The sequence below is a fragment of the Sebastes umbrosus genome, chromosome 2 (assembly GCF_015220745.1).
Source record: "Sebastes umbrosus isolate fSebUmb1 chromosome 2, fSebUmb1.pri, whole genome shotgun sequence".
Taxonomy (NCBI): domain Eukaryota; kingdom Metazoa; phylum Chordata; class Actinopteri; order Perciformes; family Sebastidae; genus Sebastes; species Sebastes umbrosus.
Genome location: NC_051270.1, coordinates 32,985,882 through 32,999,876, shown reverse-complemented (window position 1 = coordinate 32,999,876; position 13,995 = coordinate 32,985,882). Strand labels below are relative to the sequence as shown.

Below are 13,995 nucleotides of genomic sequence, written 5' to 3'. Positions count from 1 at the left end.
ACTGCAGGCAGCAGATGGCTGTTTTAGAAGGGAAACTAAAAAGAAAAGAAAAGTGAAACAGTTATGTTAATGGTTAAAAAGACAAATGATTCCATACTTGCTAAAGATTCAAGACAGAAAGCACACAAAGAGGCCGATACCCGATCTATATAGAGCTGAGGTCTTCTAAGTGGGAGTCTCCCCAGGGAGGGCTCCAAACAGGTTCAGTGAGTGGAAATGAAAAAAATATGACATTAGTAACACACATAGAATAGCCTGAATGTGTGTGATTTGGTTAAAAAGATGCAGTAGTTTTGGGGAATATTACTGTTTTTCCCACTTCCCCCAGAGTCAGAAAGCAATAAATGCCTTAGGACAGATCTTTTTGATGTATTTGGTGTAGTCTGAAATTATGTGAAACAGCCCAATTGTTGAGTGCCTATGGGATCTAATAACAATCATGATCCCATAGGAATCCAGGACTTAAGCAAAACTAAGCAACTAAACTAAGGAGGGGTGAGGGGGCGCCTTTTCCCAAGCTTCGTCTGAGGGGAAACCCCTGATACAGAGAATTATAGTATGAAACAAGAAAACATCCTTCATATCAAACAAAAATGAGAGGGAGACCTTGAATTGGAAATTAGTGAGGAGGTTTGGGAAAATATCTCCTCAGAAACTCATAAGGTGAACTTACAGAGAGAGTTCCAGTGGAAAAACAGATTCTTCAGAACCCCTCACATCCTTTCCTAAATAGACCCGGGTCAAACAAGTGCATGTTGGAGGAAGTGCGGAGAGGAGGCTCCAAACCATACACATATATTTTGGAAGTGCCCTCGATTGGCTAGCTTTTGGAGGGACATGTTTGACTACCCAAGGTCCCATTGGTGGCCATCTCAGAAGCAGTGATGAGCAGGAAAAGCAGCCAAGAAAGCAATAACACTGAGGTCACCTTGGCTAAAAGTGATGGGGTAGTCATGGAGCTAAGCATGCCTGGGAGACTTTTACGTTTCATCTATCTATATGGTAAATAACTGTGTCGCGTTGGGTAACGGCGGCCGCTAAAGTCAGTGTTATGGTTTGTGGCTTGTAATTTTTGGTGTGTATGTTTTTTTTCTTTTGTTGTGCCTGTTTGTTTTGTTGTTGTTTCTTTTCATTTTTATTGGAAAACTAATAATCTCTAAAAACAGATTCTGCAACGGGTCAACATTTTGGTATCAGAAGCGTTCTGGTTTCTGTTTGTAGTCTGAGTAGTAGTGATCAATCACGTTCGAGCAGGCTTTGGTTGAATGCAGGCGAACAGTCCGTGTGGAGAGCAAAAGAGGCGTAACGCATCGGCCGAAATGCAATCTCAGAATCCACCGGCTATCGTCTGTCACACCAAGATGAGGGTGCAAAAACTCTAAAAGCACTTTCACAAAAGACGGTGCAGGTTCGAGGAATGATGTACATAATTTGTCCGCATGACCGAAGATTGCAGCTACTGATAGAGTCAGTAGAGAACATAAATAAGGAGTCAGTTTGTATAATATATGGCCTTATAAGGAGAAATGTACCAGTGTTCCTCTCTACGGTTGTATAAGTAAGACAAAACCAATTTTCTCATACAAACTACAATGATGTGTGTGGAAACCCGACTTGGAGACCAGCCCTAACACAGCATGGTTTACTGAATCTAACATGACCTATACACACTGTAATACTGAACCCGCTGCTGCTGTGAAAAGCAATTCTCAAAAGTTGGACTTTCCAATGTCACTTAGATCAGAGGAACTCCATGACATCAACGGGGTACAAAGGCCACAGCTGCAACTCAATACGCAGCATTTCCTGTTTTCTATCTTTGACCCACTCACCAACATGCCCCATATAGAGCAGGAACAATAGGGGCAGTGGGACTTCCACAGTAATATGCTTTTCTTTCTCAATTTGGGAATACAGAACATTGGTCTGGGTGACAAGGAAAACCTGTTCATGGGTAACCTCTCTTCAGCCCCTCACCCATGCATCAGAATCATAAGTGGATGTCGCTTCGCATTTGTTTTCTGCAAAACACATCCTTTTGTCCAAGGGTCACAGAGGGGTAATTATAGCATCATGAAAGAACGAGACAGGGAAAAAATGAGCTGAATAAGGAAGAGAGTGAAGGGCTGTTGAATGACCTACAGTAATCTACATATGGAATGGAAATAACCAACTTGAACAGATAAACACAGCATGAGCACAAAAGATATCATCTCTTTAGACATTTTCAAAAACATTATAATGGGCCCCCTTTGTATTTTCTTTGCCGTGTTTGTTAAAGCAGCAGATGACAGGAAGTACACTTTGATCAAAGTTGTTGCCCTTGCAACCGAATGGCAATGAAAAGATCTATTTGATGTATATAAAAGCATAACCATTATGTCCTCATCTTCCATTATAGGTAACAAATAAGCTAAGTATGGTATTTATTGAACGGTCACTGCACAACAACAGTATTGCTGCTGAACTGTTAATCATAAAGATATGGTGCTCTGATTCTTATTGATGAATATAAATACCCTATATGTGTTTTAATTACTTAAAACTGGAGGGCGATGGCCATTGTGTTTTCGTTAGCTTAGAATGAGCCCTTCATATCTACATATCAAGCGGGACCTCTTCACGGAGTCCACTATGTTGCTCCGCCATGTTTCTACAGCAGCCCAGAACGGACAACCAAACAGTGGCTCTAGAAAGTCTTTCACGTTTTTACGTTACCTGAAGGCCACCGTAGTTCTCTGACACGCTTGTGAAACTACAGAAATGTGAGCTGCAGAGTGCAAAACTGTGGTTAAAGAGTATAGAATCAAAGAGATGAAACTCCGGTGTTTTTTGACAACAGCCGCTGCTGCCATTTTGGACTGAAAAAGCTTATAATATTTTTATTGTTCAACAAAGGCCATTTCGGTAGAGACATTAAATATGACAATAGAATAGAAATAATTTTGTTTTACTTTTGTACGGCTCGTTGTAGGTGAATGTTTTACTGGCGTCCGGTAGTCGCTTTCAGTCCAAAATGGCAGAAGCGTAGCTTTGCTGCTGGGCGCTGACTTTTGTTGCTCCTAAAGTAGTATTATTGTTGTTATTGCAACCATACCACTAGATGTCACCAAATCTTACACACTGTCCCTTTAAGTTGATATGGTGGCCAACAGTTGCTTATTTACACATCCAGCAGTTATTGAAGAACATTATCATTCATTTGTGTTCCCCTGGTCAATGAAAGTCCAATATTTGCCCTCCTTTTAGCTCTGTTTTTGGTCTCTACCCACTCCTGAGGGAAATATTTGGCTCTTTATCTGCCAAACGTTCCGCTATGTTCACCAGCCAGGGTTGGAAATTAGCACCGGCCACCAGCCAAATGCTGGTAAAATATGCAAGTGGCTGCTAGATTTGCTTCACTCACCATCCAAAAAGACAATGGTAATCTGTTGAATGGCTGCTAGGTTTTGGAATCCACCAGCCACAGTGGCAGGTGGACAAAAAAGTTGCTTTCCAACCCTGTCACCAGCTAGTTGCTAACCATGCCTGTTTCAGAGCAGGTAGTGTACAGTGTTTTTTTAGAGCTTCTTCACTGATAACAGCGGCCTGCTGTGGCCAAAAACAATGCTATAAGAGCATATACAAATGTGGAATATAGCCACTTTAAAGTGTCAGGGTTGGATCTCCAATGTCCAATGAAGGAGGTGGAATAGTTGCTGCTCTTTCACTACAGTATCTATTTGGTTTAGTTCACTGGACAACTACTGGATAAGAGCTTAGCCTTCTGCTCTCACCTCCAGGGCCTCCCCTACGGGTGAATGGTGTACCATTACTCACTTTCTTTAATCATTACTACATACATTGTTGGCATGTTGTTAGTTTTATCATTTATGACACCAATAACATAGACATAAACATTCAATACTTCCCCATTTACGAAGTCCGGGAGTGGCCATAGAGAGAAAAATTAATTTAATTGAATGATTTAATTTGTGCCCACAAATTAATCAAAACGTGGGAACGATTTAATTAAACCGAGGTAACAAATTATATCTTGTCCACACAAATTAATAAATCATGGCCTCAATATCTCTCTCTCTCTCTCTCTATGTAATTATTTCTTGAGGTGTGGAGAAGACTCTTAAACAGGTATTATATCTTTATACTATTAAATTAATAATAACAGTTCAAGTTCTTTGTTTGAAATGTAATGTAAGAAGTTTAGTTAATGGCTGACAAATGTTTCACTAGTGCAGCAGTAGTTTATGTTGTCTTGTAAGACCATGTGGGTTGGGGAGATTAGAGATTTTGAAAGTGTTTTTTGTCCGCATGTAATTTCTGCTGTGTTTTAAAGAAAAGAGATTTAAGCGCTTAGAAACATTACGCACACAAACTGAAGCATTTTTAAAGAGGCTTTTGATATGAATTTTGAAACCGAGCCTCAATGATCGATGATTCACCTCTTTATCTTTTCAACCGCACACTTGTAGCTCATTAGCTCCCAGTGTAACTCAGTGCTGTGGGAAACTGTGCAGGCAAAGACACCACTTGACCTTCTTCTACTCTTCCTTCTGCCGTTCCCAGACTCCCCAGGTCCTCACACTGAATGCAGATCATAGACTGTATGTTAGACATTTCTTTTAGCTTGCACACAAATAGTCAGAGGCGTCATAAATGATAAATCATTTAGGCCACAATGCTGCCATACAGTATATATCGAAAAAAGACAAATGTCCATTCAGAAGTGTCCATTAGAAATGTAACTATTCTCTATGCTGTACAGCGCTTTGCTGCAAGGACATCATTTGTGAGTATCTTTTATGTATGCATGATACAACACATTGAGGTACTCATGCACAAGGAAGAGTGGTAGTCAAGAACACATGTCAAGTCTAACATGAGACGATGAACTCTGGGATTTGGGTTAAGACCTCTCCCTCTCCAAAGACCAGGTCTAACTTAGGAACCAACCAGCACCCAGTCGCATCTTATGTACCTATCAATATTTGCTATTCTACAGAGATCTATTGCCATTAGACATTATCTACACACAGTCATGTGTAATAAAAATAAAAATAAATCAGCTATGTAACCTGCACCAAACGCTCCACCTCCTTGTCCCGTGTTTTTGGATCCTCATCGAAAACCACAGAGTTGCTGTATTCTCAAACATACATAAAATTCCAAATTTCCAGGTTTAAATGAATATCATTGAACTACTTTTGGCCCTGGTACCTTCCAGGTTCCTCCTGTCATGTGTGACATTTCCACAGGTTTAATTCATTTTACAACTTAAAGGATTGTTTGGAGGTTTTCCTCTGCCCGTTATCCTTATACTGAGATACTGAGCAGAATTCATTTTGTCATAGTGTCAGCAATACGCTGTTTTAAAAAAACTGCCATGTTAATATAAGTGATTATCATATTAAATGATTAATTGCGACTAATCGTAAATTAACTGCACATTTTTTATCTATTCAAGTATGTAATACTCTTATCAACATGGGAGTGGGCAAATATGCTTCCTTTATGCAAATGTATGTATATATGTATTATTGGAAATGAATTAGGAACACAAAAAAATGACAAATATTGTCCAGAAACCCTCACAGGTACTGCATTTAGCATAAAACAATATGCTCCAATCATAACATGGCAAACTGCAGCCCAACAGGCAACAACAGCTGTCAGTGTGTTGACTTGACTATGACTTGCCCCAAACTGCATGTGATTATCATAAAGTGTGCATGTCTGTAAAGGGGAGACTCGTGGGTACCCATAGAACCCGTTTTCATTCACATATCTTGAGGTCAGAGGTCAAGGGACCCCTTTGAAAATGGCCAAAATTGCCAAAATTTAGCGTAAGTTTGGAGCATTATTTAGCCTCCTTCGAGACAAGCTAGTATGACATGCACCAATGGATTCTTTAGGTTTTCTAGTTTCATATGATGCCAGTATCTTCACTCTAGCTTTAAAACTGAGCCCGCTACAACCTCCGAAAGATCGATTGCATTAATGCCTTAAAGAAATTAGTGGCATTAAAATGATTTAGCGTTAACACGTTATTATCTTCTTAAGAATTATTAGTAAGAAGAAAACACCAAATCATGTTTTTTCAAGGCATTTTAAGGCAAGACAAAGAGCACAATGTAATTAAATATTAAAATATTTTTCACTTTTCCACATTTTGTGTGCAAAATGAAAAGGAGGATTAATCACCAAAGATGGTTTCTTGGCAAAAGCACACCACAGAAAATGTCTGGATGCACTTAATGGTAATTGGTTAATGTCAAAACCAAAGAGATACTCTTTAAGAGTTCTGTATCTTTCCTGAAGTATCATATTTCGACCGGCAAATTCTCCTGGTTTATTTAAACTACTTCAGACAGCAGGTGGTGGGCTCAAACAAACTGGCCGACCCCACCAAAAAACCTAACCTAGCTTAACCTTAGACCTGAGATACGGGCGAGAGCAGTGACAAAGACTGATTAATCAAATCAACATTGTCTAATGTACAAAGGCAAACAGCAACTGAAACAACACTTATCTGATCACATGTACATTTGTTCAGGAGTCAGAGCTCAGGATCAGGGAGTTCAGTGACCCCGCTGCAGTTGAGGTTGTAGGGTGACGCACTGAAAAGAGCTCAATCAACGCATCTGAATGGAGAAAATGGCACTAATGGTAATTTTGCCCTGGTGAATACACCCCATGCTCCAAAAGCACGTGTACAGTCCCCGTTAAGGAAGGACTCACATCGACTTCATATTATCCTCCTACTGCTATCCAACCCGGGCTTCCTCGTGGGATATTAATGACCTTCAGCCCAGATGTATTGTCAGTCACACAAAAATGAAAATCTGTCTTAGGCTCACACAGCTGCACATGTGGTCTCACGCACGTCTCGTGTCACTGCACTGGTTTCACACTAAACTGATGAAAGCCACGGCTTCTTTGTGCAGCTTCCAGTCTCCCAGCTTTCATGTTTGTTGGGAGGCTACTTGGAGCAGCTTTCTCCCTACAGGCTCTAACAAAAGCATGGATGTACAGTAAGACAAAGAGCAGTTTCATTCTTGGCCATCGATTTAGCTGGTATATTGTGTAGGTCAATATATCACAGCGGGGAACAGTATATTGACACATGGCCAGACTTTTATTAATGTCAGATGATAGGTTGCTCAAGTTAGAGCCGATAAGCCTTCCTTCATTCATTGTCGACATGGAAATACCTTTAAATTCATGTAGTACTGATATAGAGGTTACTTACTTTAATTTATTGACATTTATGTTCAGCTATTAAGTAAACTTTAGAAACAAAGCACCGGCACGTGCCACTACCGTGCACCCGATACTGTTCAAGATTTGGAGAAGAAAACTACAAAAAGTGTAGTTGGGAAAATCACACATACGTATAGTCTATGCGAGAGATAAGATGACCTTCTGCTCCATCACTTTATATTTCCATCACGTCTCATCTCCAGTAACTCTTAAGAGATGTTTATGATCTACATCCAATTACAGTCGTGATGGCTCTTGGTTCAAGGCAGCATCTGAATGGCTCTGAATTAATTCAGCTCTGGTGTGGAGTGATACTTAAAGAGAGATTCAACATGAATGCTGCTGTATATCAGAAGAAACATTCCCCCATTTGAAAGCATGCTAAACACATATATTTATTTGGCAGGTGCATGGAGTGTAGACTTTTTTTTTTGAGAAACTAGTGCAGTACCAGTTCGTGGTGTGTGTCCGTTTGGAACGGGCCAATTGCTTGGCTCCCAGTTGCCTCCCAGTATTGCTGCTTGCAGCGTAGTCAGGGGCTCGTGTCACCCTCGTCTCTCCTTCACAGACATGCTCACTTTATGATAATCACATGCAATTTGGGGCAAATCATAGTCAAGTCAGCACACTGACAGCTGTTGTTGCCTGTTGGGCTGCAGTTTGACATGTTATGATTTTCAGCATATTTTTTATACTAAATGCAGTACCTGTGAGGGTTTCTGGATCAATATTAGTCATTATTTTGTGTTGTTAATTGATTTCCGATAATAAATATATACATACATTTGCATAAAGCAGCATATTTTCCCACTCCCATGTTGATGAGAGAATTAAATACTTGACAAATCTCCCTTTAAGATACATTTTGACCAAAAAAAAATGTGAGGTTAATTTGCAATTAGTCATGACCAACTATGGACAATCAAACAATTAATCAGGAACAGGTATTACCTTTATTAATTTAGGAGGTGATATATTTTAATGTTTTCTGGCACAGATACCATTTTATATTTTGTAAGAAAAACAATGCTGATTGCTGAAGATGTCTTTCATCTGGTGGGGTTGAATGCTTTAGTATGAGACAGCAGGCTGCACGCTGGGAAACATCACGTACTTACACTACTGATCTGCACCAAGAACCCTGATGAGGCATTAGTCAATGTTACATTCTCTGAAATTCATTTTAATGTCAGGGGGATTTAATTCTATCATTGTGATGCACGGCACTGTTTAACTAAATTCAGCCTTTTGGATTCAGTCTGCTGGTTCCTTTGTCGTCTTAGCGAATGGGGTTTTATGTAAAACTCTTATCAAAAAAGCACATGCACACGCATGATATGTCAGACATTTCACATGTGGAATATAATATTTCACATATGAAACATTAATTTCCCAGGCTTTCCTTGACAACAGGGTGGGAAAAAGAATATCTGCAACCATCTGATTGCCTTGTTGGAGCAAAACACACACAAACAAATAATTAACCAAGATGGAGGATCACACACAGCGCTAACATGGCCAGCTGTTGCCACTTCATCATACGCCTCAAATATTTACCATAACACTTTTATACGTCTATGCCTTCACAATTCAAACTCCAACTAACAGGCTGCCCTCTGAGGAACCCTGTGATTTCATATCCACCATTGAACTGCTGTGGCCGGCATCAGAAAATTGAATGAAAAAGCTGTAAATATTTAATTACAGACGGCACAAATAGAAAAGGATCTGTAAAAGTGTTTTTTTTTTTTGGAGATTATTGTCATTTATTTTGTATTTACTTCATGAGGGTGATGAAATGACCATCACCAACCAAACCACATACACACCAAAAACTGACAATAACTGCACTATACTGTACACCAGGGGTTCTCAACCTTTTGTAACTCGAGGCCAACTTCCGATTGTTAAAAAATTTGCAAGGATCACCTTTCCAAATAAATGACAAACTGGGCTGTAAATATTTGTGATGCCATTGTCAGGTGTAATGACCCACATACATATTCAGTTTACCCTCACCCATCACGGCCTGCCATTAAATCCAAAGTATTCAGGGTCATATTTCCTCTCCACACACTTTTACTGCTTTCAAAAATTGCTCGATTTTGTGTCACTGCATCTCTGACATATATGTCTGTAAAGGGGAGACTCGTGGGTACCCATAGAACCTATTTTCATTCACATATCTTGAGGTCAGAGGTCAAAGGACCCCTTTGAAAATGGCCGTAGCAGTTTTGCCTCACCAAAATTTAGCTTAATTTTGGAGCGTTATTTAGCCTCCTTCCCGACAAGCTAGCATGACATGATTGGTACCGATGGATTCCTTAGGTTTTTCTAGTTTCATATGATGCCAGTATCTTCACTCTAGCTTTAAAAGTGAGCCCACTACAACCTCTGAAATACAGAATAGCGGTTAATCTAACCATTTGGCAGCACCTTCGCGGCCCACTAGGTGTCTCTCTGAGGCCAACCAGTGGGCCCCGGCCCAGTGGTTGAGAATAGCTGCTGTACACCAACTGTCTATCAATACTACTCAGGTGCAACTTCAGTTCATACTGTGCAATACTTCAGGTGCAATTTCATTCTCACTGTGCAATATCATATTTCCACCTGTGAAATTGTGTTAGTAGTCTCCTTTTTGTCAATACTGTATTGTTCCTATTTTTTTTATATTCCCCTATTTTTATATTTCCCTTTTTTGTTGTTCATATTTTATATGCCTGTCTACTTTTGTTTTGCTTTTTGCACTGTGTTGAATCTTGATTTTTGTTTTTACTGATGCTTCTTGTTTCTGCACTATCCCCTTTGCTGCTGTAACACTGCAAATTTCTCCACTGTGGGACTAATAAAGGAATATCTTATCTTATCTCTTATCTTATCTTATGAAATAAGCTCCATGTTCAATCTGTTACAAGAGTTTCATGTTGAACAGTAAGCTGTGAGGACCATTTACTGTCTGCTGAAAAACTGAGCAAAAGCTTTCACCCGCTTCTTCTCTGCACCCTCAAATAACGTCTACTGGAGCAAAAAATAAGCCTTTTCTAGTCATCGTCTTCAAAGACACATGCACATTGAAGCCAGATATAAACTTTGATCTAGTGTAGGTAAAAGGTTTTGGGGTACAGTGTGACAGAAAAGCAAAAGATGGGAATGTCATGAATAATGCATTTAAAACGAAGGAGGACTTGCAGCCTATAATTTTCCTGATGTGAATAGTTTCTTTGATTGCACATATCTTCCTCTACGCTATCTAAGTTGGAATTTTTTTTTTTTACACTGTCTAGTTAACAAAGAAGACCTTTGAGGCTACTCTAGTCAGCCTTTCCACTGGTCTTGTCATGGGGCATCATTAGAGGAAGAGCTGGTGGATTCCCAGTGATATCAATGCTGCTGTTGATGTATGGCAAAGCACACTGCTTCATATGGACAAAAGAGCTGGTGCCATCAGACGGTTTAATAGTGAATGAGATAAATATCTTGTATACATAAAACACATCTGGGCATCTGCTTATTTCGCAGCTTCTCAAAGCTTGACGGTGGATTTTTACATTCTGTGTATTCCATATGTCTAGTTCTCAGGAATCATGACCATAATTCATGTTCGAATTCCTGTTTATTGCTTTAGTTTGACATTTCACTGATTATCCCCACTGAAGTGCATAAACAGTCAAACAGCGATGTGAACGGAAATCAGCGGAAATTGACATTTTACCCGTAGCTTATTACATTAAGGTCATACCTTTTCTCTTGTGTAAATTGCTTTTCCAGATGCCCTATAATCAAAGCCCTACAGCAATCACTTGACATGTCGGTCAATCAACTTTTCCCGTATCTCAAAGTAAATCAAACACTGATCTCAGACTATTTCCTGTGTTTGGGTTATAATAACCAAGGAAATGAAAGATCTACACACTACGAGATAAACAAACTATAAGACTAACTACAGATGAACCACCCACACGTGATCCCCATTTAAGCACATCCGCATGCAGAAGGTTTGACACAACGTTACATCATCATCTTCATCACTTTGATGGCACAACTGGCCTAGTATACAATGGATGCCTGCAGAGGGGAGTCAGAATATACCACAACAATCCACAAATATCAGCCTCCAGCCATACTAGCAGCTCTGTGAGGCTGAACTTAGGCACAGAAGTGCTTTGAGCTCAATGTTAACGTCAGCATGCTCACATGCTCACAGTGACAATGCCAGCATGCTGATGTTAAGCAGGTATAATGAATTCACCATGTTGATTTACTCACCAGAGGCGGCGCTCTCGCACTCCTGTAAGTTACACTTCTCGGTGCTCTCAGGGTGCAGCTCGTGGTCACACTGAGCTTGATCCACTTCTTCGTCCGTCTCAGCCTTTGTGTTCAAACATTTGATGAGTCGACGCTGCACTCCGCCACCACAGGAAGCCGAACACTGCAGAGAGGTTTTAGAAAAACCTTCAAATGGATGTTGTCGAACATCCTTCTTTTAAATGCTAATTCTTGTTCCAAAGCAGATTAGAAATAAATTCTGTGATCTCACTCTACAAATAGTTGGTTCCACAATCAACAGAATTACTAAGACTGCATACTTACACTCAAGAAACATTAACCAGATTCCTCCCATTCTTTCCAAGGTTGATGCTGAAACACTTTTGTCTCATCTAAGCTTGATTACCGGAATACACTTTTCTCTGGTTTACCTAAATCAACTATTAGCAAACTACAACTTGTATAAAATACTGCTGCTGGGATATTAACCAAAACTAGAATATCTGATCATATTAGTCCGTTTCTTATTTCATTACATTGGTTCCCTGTACATTCTAAATCAGACATCAAGGTCTTACTTTTAACTTGTAAAATATTACACGGACTTGCACCAACCTACTTATCACCTCTTGTCACTCATCATATACCTGCTAGGGTTTTATGATCTCAAAATGCCAGTCTCCTGACTATTCTAAAAACAAAACATTACTAGGTGGTATGGGGCCTTCTCTTAGCAAGCCCCCCTTTCTTTGGAATCGTCTTCATACCCAAATTCGAGAGGCTATTTCAGTCGAATCATTCAAAAGTAAACTCAAAACAGCTGTTCGTATCAGCCTTCATCCTCACTTAGTCTGCCTAAAATACTAATTACAGTAATCCAACTTAAAATTCTATATGTTTTTATATATTTTGCAAATGTTGCTATTGTTTCTATTATATATATATATATATATATATATATATATATATATATTGTGTGTCTAACTTTTCCATTTGTAATGCCTTGTATGTATCACTTATATACAGTATGTTTGTTGTGTGTGTTGCTAATGTTGCACATGTTGCTGTTTATATGTACAGCCCTTTGAGGCATGCTTTGTGATATTGGGCTGTAATAAACTTTGACTTGACTTGTCTTGCAGACAATATATTTTAATGAGTTTGTATTTCTTGCTGCAAAAGATGTCTTTCATGTCATGATTTCTCATACAATCCAGATAGTTTTAGATGGTCAAAACATTTATTTTGTTGACTGAGCGCTTTATTTTTCATCTAACACTTCAGTCACTGAACATTACAGGGAGGATCTGAGGAGCCACGTTCTGTAATGGAAATTAAAATCAGGGCTACTTTTTTGACGGTTGGCCGGGTTAGAGACGACATTCAGTGGCCGAGGTCTGACCGAAGTCTCCTATGACACCTCCACACATAACCACACCTACTCCTTCACTTAATCATTAAATATAAAATCTCTAAGCCAGTATCAGGGTTTACGCCAAATTGCCAGTCAGTATTATCTAGTTGGTCTCCACTAGTTATACTGACATTCTGCACAGTAAAACACTGTAGGGTTTATCCTGTGACCCTGAACAGGATAAGAGGTTTAGAAAAAGAATAGTGGGATGGACATCATGAATCACTGATAGATTTGTACATTTTAATATTCTTCATGAAATTGGCCTATTAATCATATGTCCCGCTGGGTTATTCATTCTTGTTTTGTGTGTGTGTGTGTGTGTGTGCGCACACCTGTCCCCATGATCCAGTAAGCCACTGAGCACAAGGCTGGCTGTTACACGATTGGATGTTGCTGGGCTGAAGATCCTCGTCGCATCGATCTTCCTCAGGGCAGGTGACCATACGCTGCTGCTCACCTCCCCCACACACTTCAGAGCACTAAACAACACACACACACAAACACACACACACACACACACACAATGACAGACATATATAATCTATACGTTCAGCTTCATACAGCCTTGACTGAGTTGATTGCTGAGCACGGAGGAAATGGTATGCATTAAGAGGTTTCTAAAGGTGTTATCAAGTGTAGACTGTGCACAATTAAAGGATCATACCAGTATTTATCTTACCCTATGCCCTTTTTCACAGCAGCCATTTCGACATGTAATTGCAGGGTAAACACAGGTGTAATTGATCAAATTAATCATGTTCGTGTTATATTTTGTGTCACAGTCGTGCCAGTGAGCCAGCATGTACAATACCAGGACCCTGGCACAGGGCCATAATTAATGTTATTAAACCCTAACACATGTGTTCACCCTGCAATGACAAGTCAAGATGACTGCTGTGAAAAAGGCTTAACTGTGTATACTTTACATCACTGCCATTAACAGACTATTTGTTTTTTTAAGTTTTGTATGTATTTTTTTAATTTCCACTTGTTGTTGATTTCAGTACAACATAAAAATCCAGTTGCAGAGACTTGGCGCTTGTTTCAAATAG

General features: G+C 39.6%; 1 protein-coding gene across 2 annotated transcripts in view; it reads right to left on the bottom strand.

Moving 5' to 3' along the window:
• Positions 1–13,995, bottom strand: part of LOC119476003 (A disintegrin and metalloproteinase with thrombospondin motifs 7) — a 104,888-nt gene that overhangs the window by 8,771 nt on the left and 82,122 nt on the right. For both annotated transcript variants that reach the window (XM_037749173.1, XM_037749179.1), the window contains 2 exons: positions 13,276–13,422; positions 11,527–11,689 (listed from right to left, as the gene is read on the bottom strand). In XM_037749173.1, the coding sequence (XP_037605101.1) occupies positions 11,527–11,689; positions 13,276–13,422 (310 nt within the window). The remainder of the gene's footprint in view (positions 1–11,526; positions 11,690–13,275; positions 13,423–13,995) is intronic.